General features: G+C 61.6%; 3 protein-coding genes across 7 annotated transcripts in view; 2 read left to right on the top strand and 1 right to left on the bottom strand.

Moving 5' to 3' along the window:
* Nucleotides 1-1,611: 1,611 nt before the first annotated feature.
* On the top strand, nucleotides 1,612-2,187 carry SMIM44 (small integral membrane protein 44). Its single transcript, XM_071451605.1, has 2 exons — nucleotides 1,612-1,852; nucleotides 1,973-2,187. The coding sequence occupies exons 1-2, from the start codon at nucleotides 1,612-1,614 to the stop codon at nucleotides 2,185-2,187; spliced, it is 456 nt and encodes a 151-aa protein (XP_071307706.1).
* A 1,240-nt stretch (nucleotides 2,188-3,427) lies between these two features.
* SMIM24 (small integral membrane protein 24) lies at nucleotides 3,428-4,824 on the top strand. The gene is given in 6 exon segments (XM_071451844.1): nucleotides 3,428-3,445; nucleotides 3,447-3,483; nucleotides 3,486-3,644; nucleotides 4,038-4,155; nucleotides 4,270-4,308; nucleotides 4,423-4,824. Coding segments are annotated over 6 exon segments (468 nt in total). The 3' UTR covers nucleotides 4,520-4,824.
* A 621-nt stretch (nucleotides 4,825-5,445) lies between these two features.
* NFIC (nuclear factor I C) overlaps nucleotides 5,446-12,995 on the bottom strand; it is a 44,406-nt gene continuing 36,856 nt past the window's right edge. For all 5 annotated transcript variants that reach the window (XM_071451837.1, XM_071451836.1, XM_071451838.1 and 2 more), the window contains one exon: nucleotides 5,446-11,570. In XM_071451837.1, the coding sequence (XP_071307938.1) occupies nucleotides 11,553-11,570 (18 nt within the window). In that variant the 3' untranslated portion in view covers nucleotides 5,446-11,552. The remainder of the gene's footprint in view (nucleotides 11,571-12,995) is intronic.

The raw sequence follows: 12,995 nt of genomic DNA, 5'->3' as shown, positions 1-12,995 counted from the left end.
ATCTGTCTGAGGTGCCCTGGTAGGTCCCAGTGCCCTGCAGGGCCTGGCATCCTGCTGGGCATACCTTTTCCCTTGTCCAAGGGCTCCCTGTGAGTCACTCCCAGGCTCAATCCTCTTAATCCCTGAAGCCAGCTCAGCAATCCCAGGGCTCTGGTGCTCAGGACCACAGCCAAGGGGCAGCCCTGGCCATGGCCCAGTCTGACCCAGTTCAGGACTCCATGGAAAGGGCTCTTAGTCAAGATGTGACCAGTTTTGGTCACCTGTACACACCAAGAGTCAGTGACATGTACCTGAGTGCTGTGGGTAGGGTCACCTGTGTGCGATGTGGAGGGTGAGAGGCTCCAGACTGCACTTCCCCAGCACTGGGGACAAACATCTGATGTTTTCACACTGTTTGGAGTCAACAGCTGTTATGGGTTGCTTGTCCCCCTTCCCTCACCTTCCTCAGCCCCTGGGTGATGGGCAGGACCCAGCTGGCACTTTAGGCTCAGGGGTGTCCCTGTGTCATATCCATCCCTAGCAGAGTGAGATGGGTGACTTCCCCAAGGCCACGTTATCATTTCCACTGTTCCCTTCCTGGCACATGTGCTCCAGCACCCTGGAGTTTGCCAGGCTGTTTGTCCCCACTTATCACCTCGGCTACCCCCACCTTTGCTCTCCAGCTTTGCCACCGGTGACTCACTCAGACCTTGCAGGGTTGTTTCCCAATCATTCTGTGTCTACGTTTGTCTCTATTCTCCAACACCTTTTAAGACAAAATTGGAACAAAATGCATTTCTGAGGCTGGGATCTGGGAAGGGGTGACCTGGTGCAGCACAGCTGGGAGGTGCTGGACTGGAGCAGGACTCAGCCTTGAGCCTTGACTCGGCACTGAACTCCACCAGCACCTTCAGCCTGTGCTGGAAGCTGCTGGTGGTCTGGCCTAAAACCTGCACCCTCTTGGTGTGGGGAAATTGCTTTTGGGGGGAGCATGGACTCGGCCCCCCTCTGCAGGCTGCTCTGCCCTGGGGAGGTGGCAGTGGGTGCTGGGGTGACACGTGGCAGCCATCTGGGAAGGTGACAGCCTCTTGCCATGGGCTGCTCCCCTGTACAGCAGAGGGGGCCCCGTGGGAGGCACCCCCATCCCCTCTGCCCATGGGCTCCAAGGGTGCTGTGTCCTCTGGGATCTCAGCCATCTGCTCCAGGGATCCGGGGCCTGCTGAGGGATTTAACCCAGCCCAGGGGAGGGAGGAAAGCCCTCGGGCATCCCTCCCCATTCCTGTCTTGGGGAGTTCTCCAGCTGCCCGTGACTCCCCACTCCCAGGGGGTGGGGGTACCAGTGGTGCTCCCAGAGGGGCAGGATTTGGGGACCCTGACCCACATCAGAGCCCACTGGTCACCTCCCATGCTGAGGCAGCCAGGCTGTGCCTGGATTAGCAGGTGCTAAGCTCCTCAGCAGCACAGCTCTGTCGCTGGGTGAGTGGCACTGCCACCAGCTGTAGGGACACCACTGTCCCTGTGAGCTGCCGGCACCGAGGAGCCTTGTGGAGCCTGATGCCACTTCCCCCCCTGCAGTCCCCTGCGTGGCAGAGGCTTCAGTGGCTTGGGGTGGGGCTGCAGGGATAGCTGGCCATGGCCCTGGCAGGGGGTATCCCCCTCCCTGGCACCGGGGGGGCACAGGGGCCACGGCACTTGCTGCAGTCCCCCCCTGAGGAGGACGGGGTGCTGTACGTGGACTACAGGCCCCCTGCCCTGGACAGCATCCACCTGCCCCGCTATGTGCTGTACCTGATGATGGCAGCAACGCTGGTGCTGGTGGTGGCATATGCCATCGTGGGGCACCTCATCAAGGACCTGGTGCACGACTTTGCTGGTGAGTGCTCCCCACAGCGGGGTCGGGCTTTGGGGTGGGCAGGGGCCAGGGGGATCCCCCACCTGAGGCTGGGCTGCAGCAGGGCTGGTGCTGCTGACAGCTTCCTCTCTGCTCCTGCAGACTGGGCATTTGGGCCCAAGCCAGAGGAGAAGGCAGAGATGGCTGAGGGCCCCATGCTGGAGGCAGAGTGGCTGGAGGAGGACGAGGTGCTGGTGGAGCAGAAGGTGGAGGATGAAGGCAGTGGAATCCTGCCTGGCACGGACATCCCGCTGCAGCTGCTCGCTCCTCGCAGCTCCGTCTCCTTTGCTGACCCCCCCAAGAAGAGAATCTTCTAGGCTCAGGGGACACCCCTGCTGCCAGCAGGACCCTGCAGCCCTGCCTGACCATTGGGTCACAGCGTGGCCCTGGCTGTAGGCACAGCCCAGCCCTGGCACACAGCCTCCCCCTCCCTCCCAGCCCTAGCGCAGCTCTCAGGCTCCTCTTGGCCTGTCACACCAATAAAGTGTGACACCACTTGCCCCAGCCCTGCTCACCCCGTGGCCCAGCACAGCATGGGGGGTGGCAGGGCTAGGGCATCCCAACCTTTGCCTGGGGTAACAGCACCCCTTGGCACAGCCATGCCACCCCTGGCCATGGGCACATGGGTGTATAAAGGGGGTGCTTGGGGCTGCAAACCCACGGTGTGGGGGCACAGCTGATGGTGGCAGGGGGCACAGGCACGGGTGCACACAGAAACATGGATACCCCTCTGGATGGGCCAAGTCAGTGTGGGCACACAGGTAGGGACAGCTGGATGGACAGCTGGATGCTGAGGCTGGCTGTGCCCCCACCACCCCCTCAGTGCCTTGGCACTGCCAGAGGTGGCCCCAAACCAGTCTTGGGGGACAAAGCACCCTGAAGCCTCACTTGGGTTCTGTGACCATGTACTGGGCATGGGGGCTGTTTTATGGACCTGCAGCCTCTGACTAAAACCCAGGCTGAGGCTGGATCCCTGTGCCCCCAGTCTTCTTCTTAAGCCCTTGAGGAATTGCCAGAGGCAGGGTGGCCCTGCCAAGTCCACCGTCCCTCCCTGGGGTGCTGGTGGCCACCCTCTGCCTGTTTTCCTTGTGCCCTGGTGGGTGGGCACCCTGCCACAGTCTCCTTGAGCTAACCCTGTCAGTGTTTCACTCTTGACAGTATGTGGGCACACACTCCCTGAGGACATGATGGGGTCCCACCTGGGATTGTCTGGGGGCAGCTGGCTCGTGCCCAGGGGAGGGCTGGGGGTGGCCTGGCATTGCCCACCCCTCTGTGCTGCCCTGACAGCTGGGATAGGGGGAACCAGGCAGGGTGGGCACTCCTCCACCCCATCACCCATCTGTTCTTCTGCCTGTGCCCCCACCCACCCACCCACCCACCTGTCTCTGCCTCCATCCACCTGCTCACCCTGGGGTGGTCCCGAGTCCTGGGCACAGGGACATGCCTGTCCTTTGCCACGGTGCTCCCGGAGGTGGTGGCTGCTGGGTGTGGTGGGGTGACACTGCCTGAGCCAGGGGAGTGGTACCACCTGCCAGGGGTGACAGGAGTCACGTTGCCATGGTGCTTGGTGCCACTTTGTCCTCTTGGGGCCAATAAAGACGCCTGCTGCCTTGGGTACAGAGTGCAGGCACGATAGCAGCAGGTGACAAAAGCTCGCCTCCAGGAGCAGGCTCCAGACGTTCCCCAGCCCTCTGCCCAAAAATGCAGAAGCTCTTGCAGCCCCTGTCGCTCCTGGTCCTGCTTGTCCTCGCTTCCACCGTCCAGGGACAGACTGGTAAGTGCCCCCGTGCCACTCTGTGCCCTTGGGTACCTGGGCAGGTGGCTGGGCCTCCCCCCAGGCATCAGATCAGCCTCTGGGAGACCTTTCCAGTGGGACCAGTCCGTCCCAGTGCTCCAACAGTAACTTTTGGGGGCAGAGCAGAAAGATCTGGAGACACCCACCTGCTGCCCCAGTGCTCCCCACTGCACTGGGGACGGGTGAGCTGTGTCAGGAGTGGCTTCCTTGGTACCCAAGGGACACTGGGGAGGGGGAACAGTGAATGTCTGCCAGTGTCCCATCCCATGGGAGGTCTCATCTCGTGGGGGGGTCCCATCCCCTGGAGGATGGAGCTCCCCTGAAGCTGTCCCCATCCCTGTCTTTTCCCTTGCCTGTCCCCTGGCCATGCAGGCACGGGCCCCAAGGTGCTGCAGCCGTGGCTCATTGGCCTCACAGCCGTCGTCGTCTTCCTCTTCGTTGTCTTCATCGTGCTGCTCATTAACCGGGTCTGGAGTCTCAGGAAGAAGAGGTTGGATTGGTGTGGGGGGCGGGGGGTGCTGGCCAGGGGAAAACTGCGTGGAAAGTTGCCATGGGCTGGGGCAGGGTTGTCCCCGGGCACCGTTTAGCCTCTCTCCCCTCGCAGGAAGGAGAACGACCATCCGGAGACCCTGGAGACTGACAGGTACCACAGCCCGGGTACCGCGGGCAGCACCAGGACCCCCCCGCACACCGGGGCCACGGCCCCGGTGCCGGAGCAGTGCCCGGCTGACCGACGTTCCCTCCCTCCCTCCCGCAGGCTGGAGCGCTCCGGCCACGTCAACCCGGCGGCTGAGGACTGGGAAGAGATGAGGGACGACAAGCATGAGAGCAAACCCGCGGCCACATCCCTCTGAGTGCTCCCGCATCCCTGTGCCCGCTCCGGAGCGCCTCTGACGGGCGCCGCACCCTCACCCCGTCCGCGGGCCGGGGATCCGCGCCGGGTTTCGGCGACAGCCGCGGCCACTGTGGCACCTCCCGCCCGCGGCCCGCCCGGCTGGGACCAAGACCCGGCGCGGATCACCCGCTCGCCGGAGCTGAACGGGAGGGCGGCGGCAGCGGGGCCTCCCCGTGCCCCCGACCTGGGCCGGCGGGGTCCCGGCCCGGGGGCACGAGGAGAGCCCCATCCCCAGATGTGCCCACTAAAGGTTTCCCCAGCCTACTCCGGCATCAGGCGTGTCGTGTCACCGCGCGGGGAGGGGGCTGTCCCGCAGCCCTGGGTGCCACTCGGGCAGGGAACAATGGCCGGTTCCTCGGCAGGGCGGGGGCCGGTGTCCAGCCCCCATCGCTGCCAGGCCAGCCTGGAGCGAGGGGGGTGGGCACCGAGGGGGACACGGGGGCGTGGGGACAGCCCTGAGGCTGTCCTGAGCACTGCTTGGGGACCGTGGGCACCGCGAGGGTGAAGCGCAGCTTCGGCCAACGCCGATCTACGGGTGACGTCAGTGACGTTACACCCCCAGGCGGTGACGTCACGCGCATGAGGTGGTGACGTCCCGTGGCCAAGTGTGAAGCAGAGGAGGCGGCGGCAGCTCCGAGCTCCCACGTGAGCCGCGGCTGCCCCACCCGTGTCCTGTCCCCTGCGGGCTCCCTGCTCCGTCCCCTCCTCTGCCGGGCCAAGGGCGGCCATGGGGGGGTCCCTCCTCTGGGTGCCCCCCGCGGGACAGGGCTCTGCTCTCCCCGGTGCCCCCCGTGCCCTCCTCCCCCACTGGGACACCCGTGTTCCCCCCGCTTGGGCACCGTGCCCCAGTTCCCCCGGGGCAGCGAAGGAAGGGCGGAGGCCAGCTGGAGTTGAAGCATAGCTTGTTTAATTTTTATACATTTTTTTTTTTGTCTTTTTTTTTCGTTTTCATTTTTTAATCTTTTTTTGTGTGTCAGTTTTTTCTTTTTTGTTTTTTTCTTCTTTTTTGTCTCTTTTTTCTCTTTTTTGCATAGGGGAGGGGGGGGAAACAACAACAACAACAACAAAAAAAAACAACGGGAAAAAAAACCAAAAACAACAAAACCAAAACAAAAGAAACAAAACAAAAAAGAAAACCAAAAAAAAAAACCCCAAATCCGTATCAGGGTCAGTAAGTGTATGTAGGCAGGAGCGGCGCTATCGGTAATGGCTGCGTACAATGGTATAATCAAATATCGTGAAGCACCAGGGAGGCGAGCGGGGGTCGGGGGGGGTCATGCGGGGCCAGGGGGCGCGGGGGGCGCGAGGGGCCCGGCCCCGGCCCGCGGCCCTGGTGCGCTCGCGGTGTGTATCGGCTGCGGCAAAGCGAAAGCGAGAATCCGGCGAACGAGTAAAATATAACTGCGGGGAGGGGGCACCCCCGGCCCCGGGGGAGCGGGGACCCCCCGAAAAGGCGGGCGGGGCAGCCGGCGGCGCGGAGGCACTGCGGCGGGATTTTTGGTTTGGGTAAGAGGCGCGGTCCGGCCGGCTGCCGCCTCGGCGCCTTTTTGGGGCGGTTTCTGTCCTTTTGCCGCTCTTTGCCCAGGGGTGGGATTTCCCCCAACCCCGGCTCCACCTCCCGCCTGCCCCCGGACATCGCGCGGGGCGCCCAGCGGGGCACGCGGTACCCATGGACCGGGCACCCCTGGGCATCGCCTGGGGCACCCGGAGGGGCATTGGTGGGTACTGCTCGAGGCACCCTGCGGGGCACCCGTGAGCACCACTTGGGGCACCCAGAGAGGCCCCCGTGGGCATCACCTGGAGCACCCAGAGGGGCATCATCTGGAGCACCCATGGGACCCCCACGGGCACCAGATGGGGCACCCACGGTGATACTCACGGGCACCCAGAGAGTCACCATGGGCCTCTCCCGGGGCACCCATCCCAGCCGGTGGTGGGATACCCGGGGGGGGCAGAAAGCAGCAAATTCCAAACTCCGAGTACAAAAAAAAACCAACCAAAACAAAACAAAAACAGAACCAAACAAAAACCAAAATTAAAAATAAAAAAAAAAAAAAAAAAAAAAAGGAAAAAGCCCAAACTCCACCAAACAAGACATATATATATATATATATATATATACATATACATATATATATATATGTATGAGATTTTATATATATATATATTCCTTTGCGATTTAAAGTACCTTAACTGTGTGGGGGCCCGCGCCCCCCCCCCCGGCCCTGCAGCCCCATATATATATATGTGGAGATATATATATATATATATGTACAGGTTATTTGTTTTATTTATAGGTCACAAGGACTATTTTTAATTAATTTTTTTAAGCCGACGAGCCCGACTAAAAACCCTCTAGGAGAGACTGTAGTGCATGAAACCCCCGCGGTGATTGTCGAGCGGAGCCCCCTCGTATCCCCATCCTGCGGGGGCCCCCCCAGAGCTTCCCCAGGGATGGGGTGTTCTCCACCCCGGCTTTGCGCTCACCCGACCATCGAGGCCGCCAGAAGATAAAAAAAAAAGAAGGGAGAATGATTAAAAAAATAGAAATAATAAAAATGAGTGGTGCCCCCCTCCCCCGCGGAGGGACCGGGGGTGTTGCATATTCCCTTTGGGCAGAGCCGGGGGCGCGGCCCCGGGGGTGTCGGGGGAGCAGTGCAAAGACCCCGGGGGCACGGGGGGCTCCCCGGCCCCACAAGGGGAAACCCCGGCACGCCCCCCCCAGTGCCGCCCTACGGGCTGGGGGGCGTCGAGTTGATTCTTTTTTGCCTTTTTAAATTTGGTTTTAAGGTGCTTTTCTTGCCGAGGGCGGGTTTTGGGGGGCTGCGGCCGCAGCCCGGCCGGACTTGCAGCCGGCCCGGGGGGTGGGGAGGCAGCAAAGAGGGGGCAGGGGCGGCCCCGGCGGGGTCCCCGCGGGGACCGGGGGCTCCGGGGCTTCCTCGGGGCGGGGGGCCCAGGCCCGAGGGGCGCCAGCGCCCCTCGCCTCCCCGGGGCTGGCCGGAGGGGCTGCCCCGGTGCCCCCGCTCCCTCCCTCCGCTGTCACTGTCACCGTTTAAAAATGCTTTTTTTTTTTTTTTTAATATTTTTTGCTTTGAGCTGAGCCTTTTCCAGCTTTAACCCCCCCTTCTTTTTTTTTTTTTTTTGTTGTTTTTCTATTAAAAAACCCTCTCTCTCTTTTTTTTTAAATTTTGTCTTCTTTTCCCCCTCTTTTTTTTTTTTTTTTTAATTCTTATATTTCATTCCTCCGCCCCCACCCCCCCGCCCTAGCTGGACACCGCCCCCACTCCCTCCTTGCATTGTCCTTGCAGAAATCAATACTGCACCTTGCATAAAGAAGCGTCTCCCAAGGCTCCCCCCAAGGGTCTGGGACCCTCAAACCAGCCTCAACTGTGGGCGAAACCCGGCGGGACGCGACCACTCCGTCACCCCCTTCTAATACTTTTGGACACCAAAAAAAAAAACCAAAAGAAAAAAAAACAAAGAACAAAACCAAAACAAACAAACAAACAAAAATTAAAAACTGTTGACGACGACGTTTCTTCATGCCCGAGCAGCAGCGATGCCGGTGCCACCCACCCACCGGTGTCACAACCCGCGTCACTTCTCAGCCCCAGGGAGCTCGGGGGTCTCCAGCCGGCGGAACGCTGGGGTTTTAAGGCAAATTCAGGGTTTTTAGGAGGTGTCGGGCCCCTGCTCGGCAGCGGGCACAGCAGGGACAGGCGGCAAGAAGGCACCTCCTGCCGCTCCCTGCCGCGCCAGCCGCACCCCGGGGATGAACCGCTGGGGTGGAGGTGGGGGGAGGCTGCGACCCCCCTGTCCCCAGCCCGGGGGGGCTCAGCTACATTCACACGGTTCCATTCCTGTCACGAGAGCAGCCGGGCTCAGCCCTCCTGGCCCTGCGCCCCGCTGAAAACCAATGAAAAACTGGGGGTGCCCTAAGGGGGAGCGGGGGGAGCTGTGCCCGGCCCGGATCAGCCCCGCGGGTCCCGCCCCGCTCCGCCCGCACGGAGCCCCGCGCACCCCGCTCGGCCCTGCCCCGCCCGGACACCGCGTCCCCCCCGAGGGGCTCCCTGCCGCCTCCCGCCTCGCTGCCTTTGGTTGCTGGAAGCAGAAAAAACAAATCAAAACCCCCCAAAAGGGAAGGAAAACAAAGAAAAGAGAGGCAAAGCAAAGGGGTGGCCGCCCCCCCGGCCGGCCCCCCCACAGCTATTGCATATTCCGGTGTGTTGGCGCAGAGGATGCATCGGTATTACCAACTGGAAGACGTTTCTGAGGGGGAAAATCGGTTAAAAAAGAAGAAGAATAGAGAGAAAAAGGGACTTTTCCGGCCGAGAAGAAGCCATGCAGGAGGCGAGGGGGGGGCAGCGGCCCCCGGCCCCCCCGGCCCCCCGGGAGCCCCGGGCATGCAGCGACTCCCTCGCACTGATATCGGGTCCAGTAATACTTAGGCTTCGAAGGCAAGGCACATCATGTGGTATAAAATTTCGTGCAAATTAGGAAAACATGGATTTTTTTTCTTGTGTGTTTTTTTTTTTTACGGCTTTTTTTTTTTTCTTTTATACAGATTTTTTTTTGTTGTTTTTTTCCTCTTTTTTTTTTCTCTTTTGCTGAAGGGGAAGGTAGAGCCGGTTAATAAGAGTCTGCCATGCACAGCATCAGCCAGCCGCGGCTGGGTTGAGCCAGGTCACCAGATCCTGTTAAAGCACCATGCAGTTTATTTGTCTTTTTTTTTTTTTTGTCTTTTTGTCTTTTTTTATGTGTTTCTTTTCTCAGATCTTTAAAAAAAAACAGGTTTCCCTCTCCGCCAAGCGCTTTTTTTTGTTGTTTTTTCTTTTCTTTTTTTTCTTTTTTTTTCTTTTTTTTTTTTTTTTGGTGGGTTTTCTCCTTTTCTTGTCCTTTTTTATTATTTTTCTGTCTCCCGGGATTTCCTGCGTCAGCCCTTTCCCCGGTGTCCCGTTGTGCCGTCCCGGGGGGTGGGAAGCGGGGGAAGCGGGGGGGAAGCGGGGGCCACTGGGATGGGGGATGCGATGCCGCTGGTCCTCCTCGGGGCAGCTCTGGGTGCCAGGGGACAGGGCCAGGCGGGTGGCGACGGTGGCCTCGGTGACATCCCCTGGAGCTCCTGGACCTCCACGGTGGCGTCTCTCCATCAGCACCTTCGGGTGTCCCCTGGGCCGGAGATCCTTTGGGGATCAGTCTCCTCATCTCGCGGGGGACAACGGGCACCTTCGTCCTCTTCCTCCTCCTCGCCTCGGCCGTCGCGGGGGTCCCTCTGCTCTAAGGCACTGCCACTGCGTCCCCTTCCCGGCCACGCTGTCACCGCACGGGACGGGGGCGGCCGAGCGCTCCCTCCCGCGCTGCCCCGGCCGGGGGCTCCTCCGGGACCCCTCCCCGCCGCAGTTCAGGCACTTGACGCGGGGCCGGGGGCTCCGGGGGGCTCCGGGGGGCTCCGGGGGGTTGGCTCTGCCCTCGCCGTCGCTCGGGCTTCTTTGCTCCATCCTTTTGTATTAAAAAAAAAAAAGCAAAAAAAAAAAAAAAAAAAAAAAAGCCAAACCCAAAAAAAAAAAAACAAAACCACCAAACCCAAAAACGCCAAACCAGCCGTCCCGGCAAGCCGGTGCTGGGGACTCCACCTCCTCCTCCTCTTCCTCTTCCCCTTTTTTGTGATTTTGTTTTCTTTTCTCTTCTTCTTTTTCCTTTCTTTTTTTTTTTTTTTTTTTGATGATTCCCTCTTAAAAGTGCATTTCCTACAAAATGTGCAACACGAGCGCACCCTGCCTCCCCCCGGTACCTGTCCACAGGAATGCATAGCTCAAACACACGGACGCACGCCCCCCCTCCCCAGCCCCGCGGAACCCTCGGGCGCGGGGACACGGCTGGGGACACAGGGACACGGCTGGGGACACAACGGGGCCCGGGCCGGTGCAGGCTTGGGGGAGGAAGGCGACCAGGGAGAGATGGTGACCGGTGCCTCGGCGCGACGGTGGCCGCCGGGCTGCGACAGTCCCCGTGCCGCGTCCCCGCTGGCACCCGGGTGCCACCGCCGCTGTGACGCGTGGGGCCGGGGTGGGAGCGTCCCGACACCGTGTCCGAGCGGGAACCGAGGTGCCACCGCCGCCGCGACCATCTCTGGCCGTGCCCATGCACCCTCTGTGGTCACAAGCCCCCTCCTCCTGTGCCACCCGCTCGATCCACTGTGCCACCGCACAACCGTCACCGCAGCGCGATGTCACCGCAGCGCGATGTCACCGCAGCGCGATGTCACTGTCCCCGGGGCGCTCGCACAGCACCGAGCGCCACCCGCCGACCGGGCGCCCCCCCCTCCCCCGCGGGGCTGCGGCAGCGGGAGGGGCTCCCGGGAGGGGTTCCCGAGAGGGGCTCCCCGGGAGGGGTCCCCGGGAGGGGTTCCCGGGAGGGGTTCCCGGGGTTCCCCGCCCCAGCCCCGCGAACCCCCGACAGTCTGGGGCCGGGGGGTGGGCGGGGGAGGTTTTGATCTTTTTTACTCACATAGAGGCAAGAACGAGAGAGTCAAAGCCGTTTGCATATTCGGCGAGCGGCCGGCGGGGCCGGGAGGCGGTGCTGGCACCGCTCGTGTCAGGTCCCAGCGCGGCGCCGGCCCACGGGGTAAATAATAGTGTTTTTTCTTTCTTCTTTTTTTTTTGTCTTTTTTTCCTGTTTCTTTGTTTTCTGGCGCATCGCCGAGGTGGGGGGAAAGGTCCTCCTGGGATGGGTTGTTGGTTTGTTTGTTTTTTGTTTGTGGGGTTTTGTTTTTTGTTTTTTCCATTTTTCAACAGTTTGACCCTTTTCCTTCTTCCTTTCCCTTGCTCTTTCCTTCGGGTGTGGGTTTTGCTTGTCGTCGTTGTCGTCGTCGTCGTCGTGAGGCCGCACTCTCCGTCGTCACCGCAAGGCTGGGCCTGGTGCTCGGGGACGGGGATGTTCCTCTGGGGGTGCCTAAAGCAGAGGAGAAGGGAGGCGAAGGGGCGGCACGGCGGCGGTTATCCCAGGTACCAGGACTGCGGGAGAGAGGAGAGAGGCCGGCGTTAGTGCTCTGCCCCCGCAGCTGCCCCGTCCTCCCGCCGGTCCCCAGAGCCCGACACAGCTGTCCCTGCGCTGTCCCTGCGCTGTCCCTGCGCTGTCCCTGCGCTGTTCCTGCTCGGCGCACGGGGCTCGGTCCCCACTCCTGCGCTGAGTTTGTCCGTCCTCTGCACCGCGGCCACCCGCGTTCCCCTGGGGCTGGTCCCTCCGCACCTTCACGGCAAAGGGAGGCTCTCCCCCAGGGCCGTCTGGGGACAGGTAGGGGGGTGGCACGGCTGGGGACCCCGCGAGGTGGCCCCCTGCCACCCTCCCATTGTTTCCCCCCCAGCCCCAAGTTCAAGTTCATTCCCGATTACCTCATGTCTGGTTTCCGTTGGAAACGAGACAGCTCGGGGCCGCTGCTTCCCTTAACCCTTCCAGGCCCCACCACACATGACCAGAGCGTGGCAGGTCTCAGCTGCCCCTCCTGGGACACCAACTCCTACCCCCGTGCCTCAGTTTCCCCAGGCAGAGCATCCTCGAGCCCTGGGGAGCCTCCCTGAGCATGACTAGGGACACCCATTCACAGGGACCCTGGGGGTCCTGGGACTGCGAGGGGCTCTGACCCCTATCTCTGGACAGGGACTCTGGCCCCATGCTCCTCCAAGGCTCTCCTGGTGCTGCCCCAGGTCTCCTCTTTAGGGACCCAAGGCCATTGGAGTGCTGCCCACCCCGTGTGCAGGACTGGGGAAACTGAGGCAGGCTGGGGGGTGTGATCAGAGCCGGGTCCCCTGTGTTTTTCCTCTGGAACGGCACAGCACCCTCGGGTGTCCCAGCTCATGGTTCCCAAATCTCACAGCCTGGCACAGCACAGCACCCCCAGGTACCCTGTGTCACTGCTCACAGCCCCCAGGTGCCCACCCGGCACAGCACAGCACCCTGAGTCTGAGTACCCCCCCCCCCCCCCCCCCCCCAGCCAGGGCAGCACCCCAGGGTGCCCCAACACGGCACTGTCCACACCCCATCCCTCTGTCCTGTCACCTGCCAGGCAGGACTGCAAGGACTGCAGCTGCCCCTGCAGGGAATGCTGAGGCCAGACCACTCGTGTCACAAGTGAGGCCAGGAGCTGCCACCCCTGTCCTGGCACCATGGCACTGCCTGCAGCACCAGTGCCAGCTCCAGAATCCAGGACTAATGGAAAGCCCCTGGAAAGGCACACACGACCTCCTGCTGCAGCTGGAGTGGCCACGGGCACAGCTGAGCGAGAGCAGTGCCCGTGCCCACACTTGAGAGGGACCCACGGCCCTGGTGCTACTCCTTTGGGGATGTCCTGGGCACCTAGGCAGGGTGGTGCCAGGGGGTGCCAGGCAGGACGCAGCCAGAGCACAGCAGTGACCTCCATGATGGATGACTCGTGGTGGCCC

The sequence above is a fragment of the Agelaius tricolor genome, unplaced genomic scaffold (assembly GCF_023055355.1).
Source record: "Agelaius tricolor isolate 1412-34295 unplaced genomic scaffold, bAgeTri1.0.p SCAF_33, whole genome shotgun sequence".
NCBI classification, from domain to species: domain Eukaryota; kingdom Metazoa; phylum Chordata; class Aves; order Passeriformes; family Icteridae; genus Agelaius; species Agelaius tricolor.
This window is presented reverse-complemented; position numbering and strand designations above follow the sequence as displayed.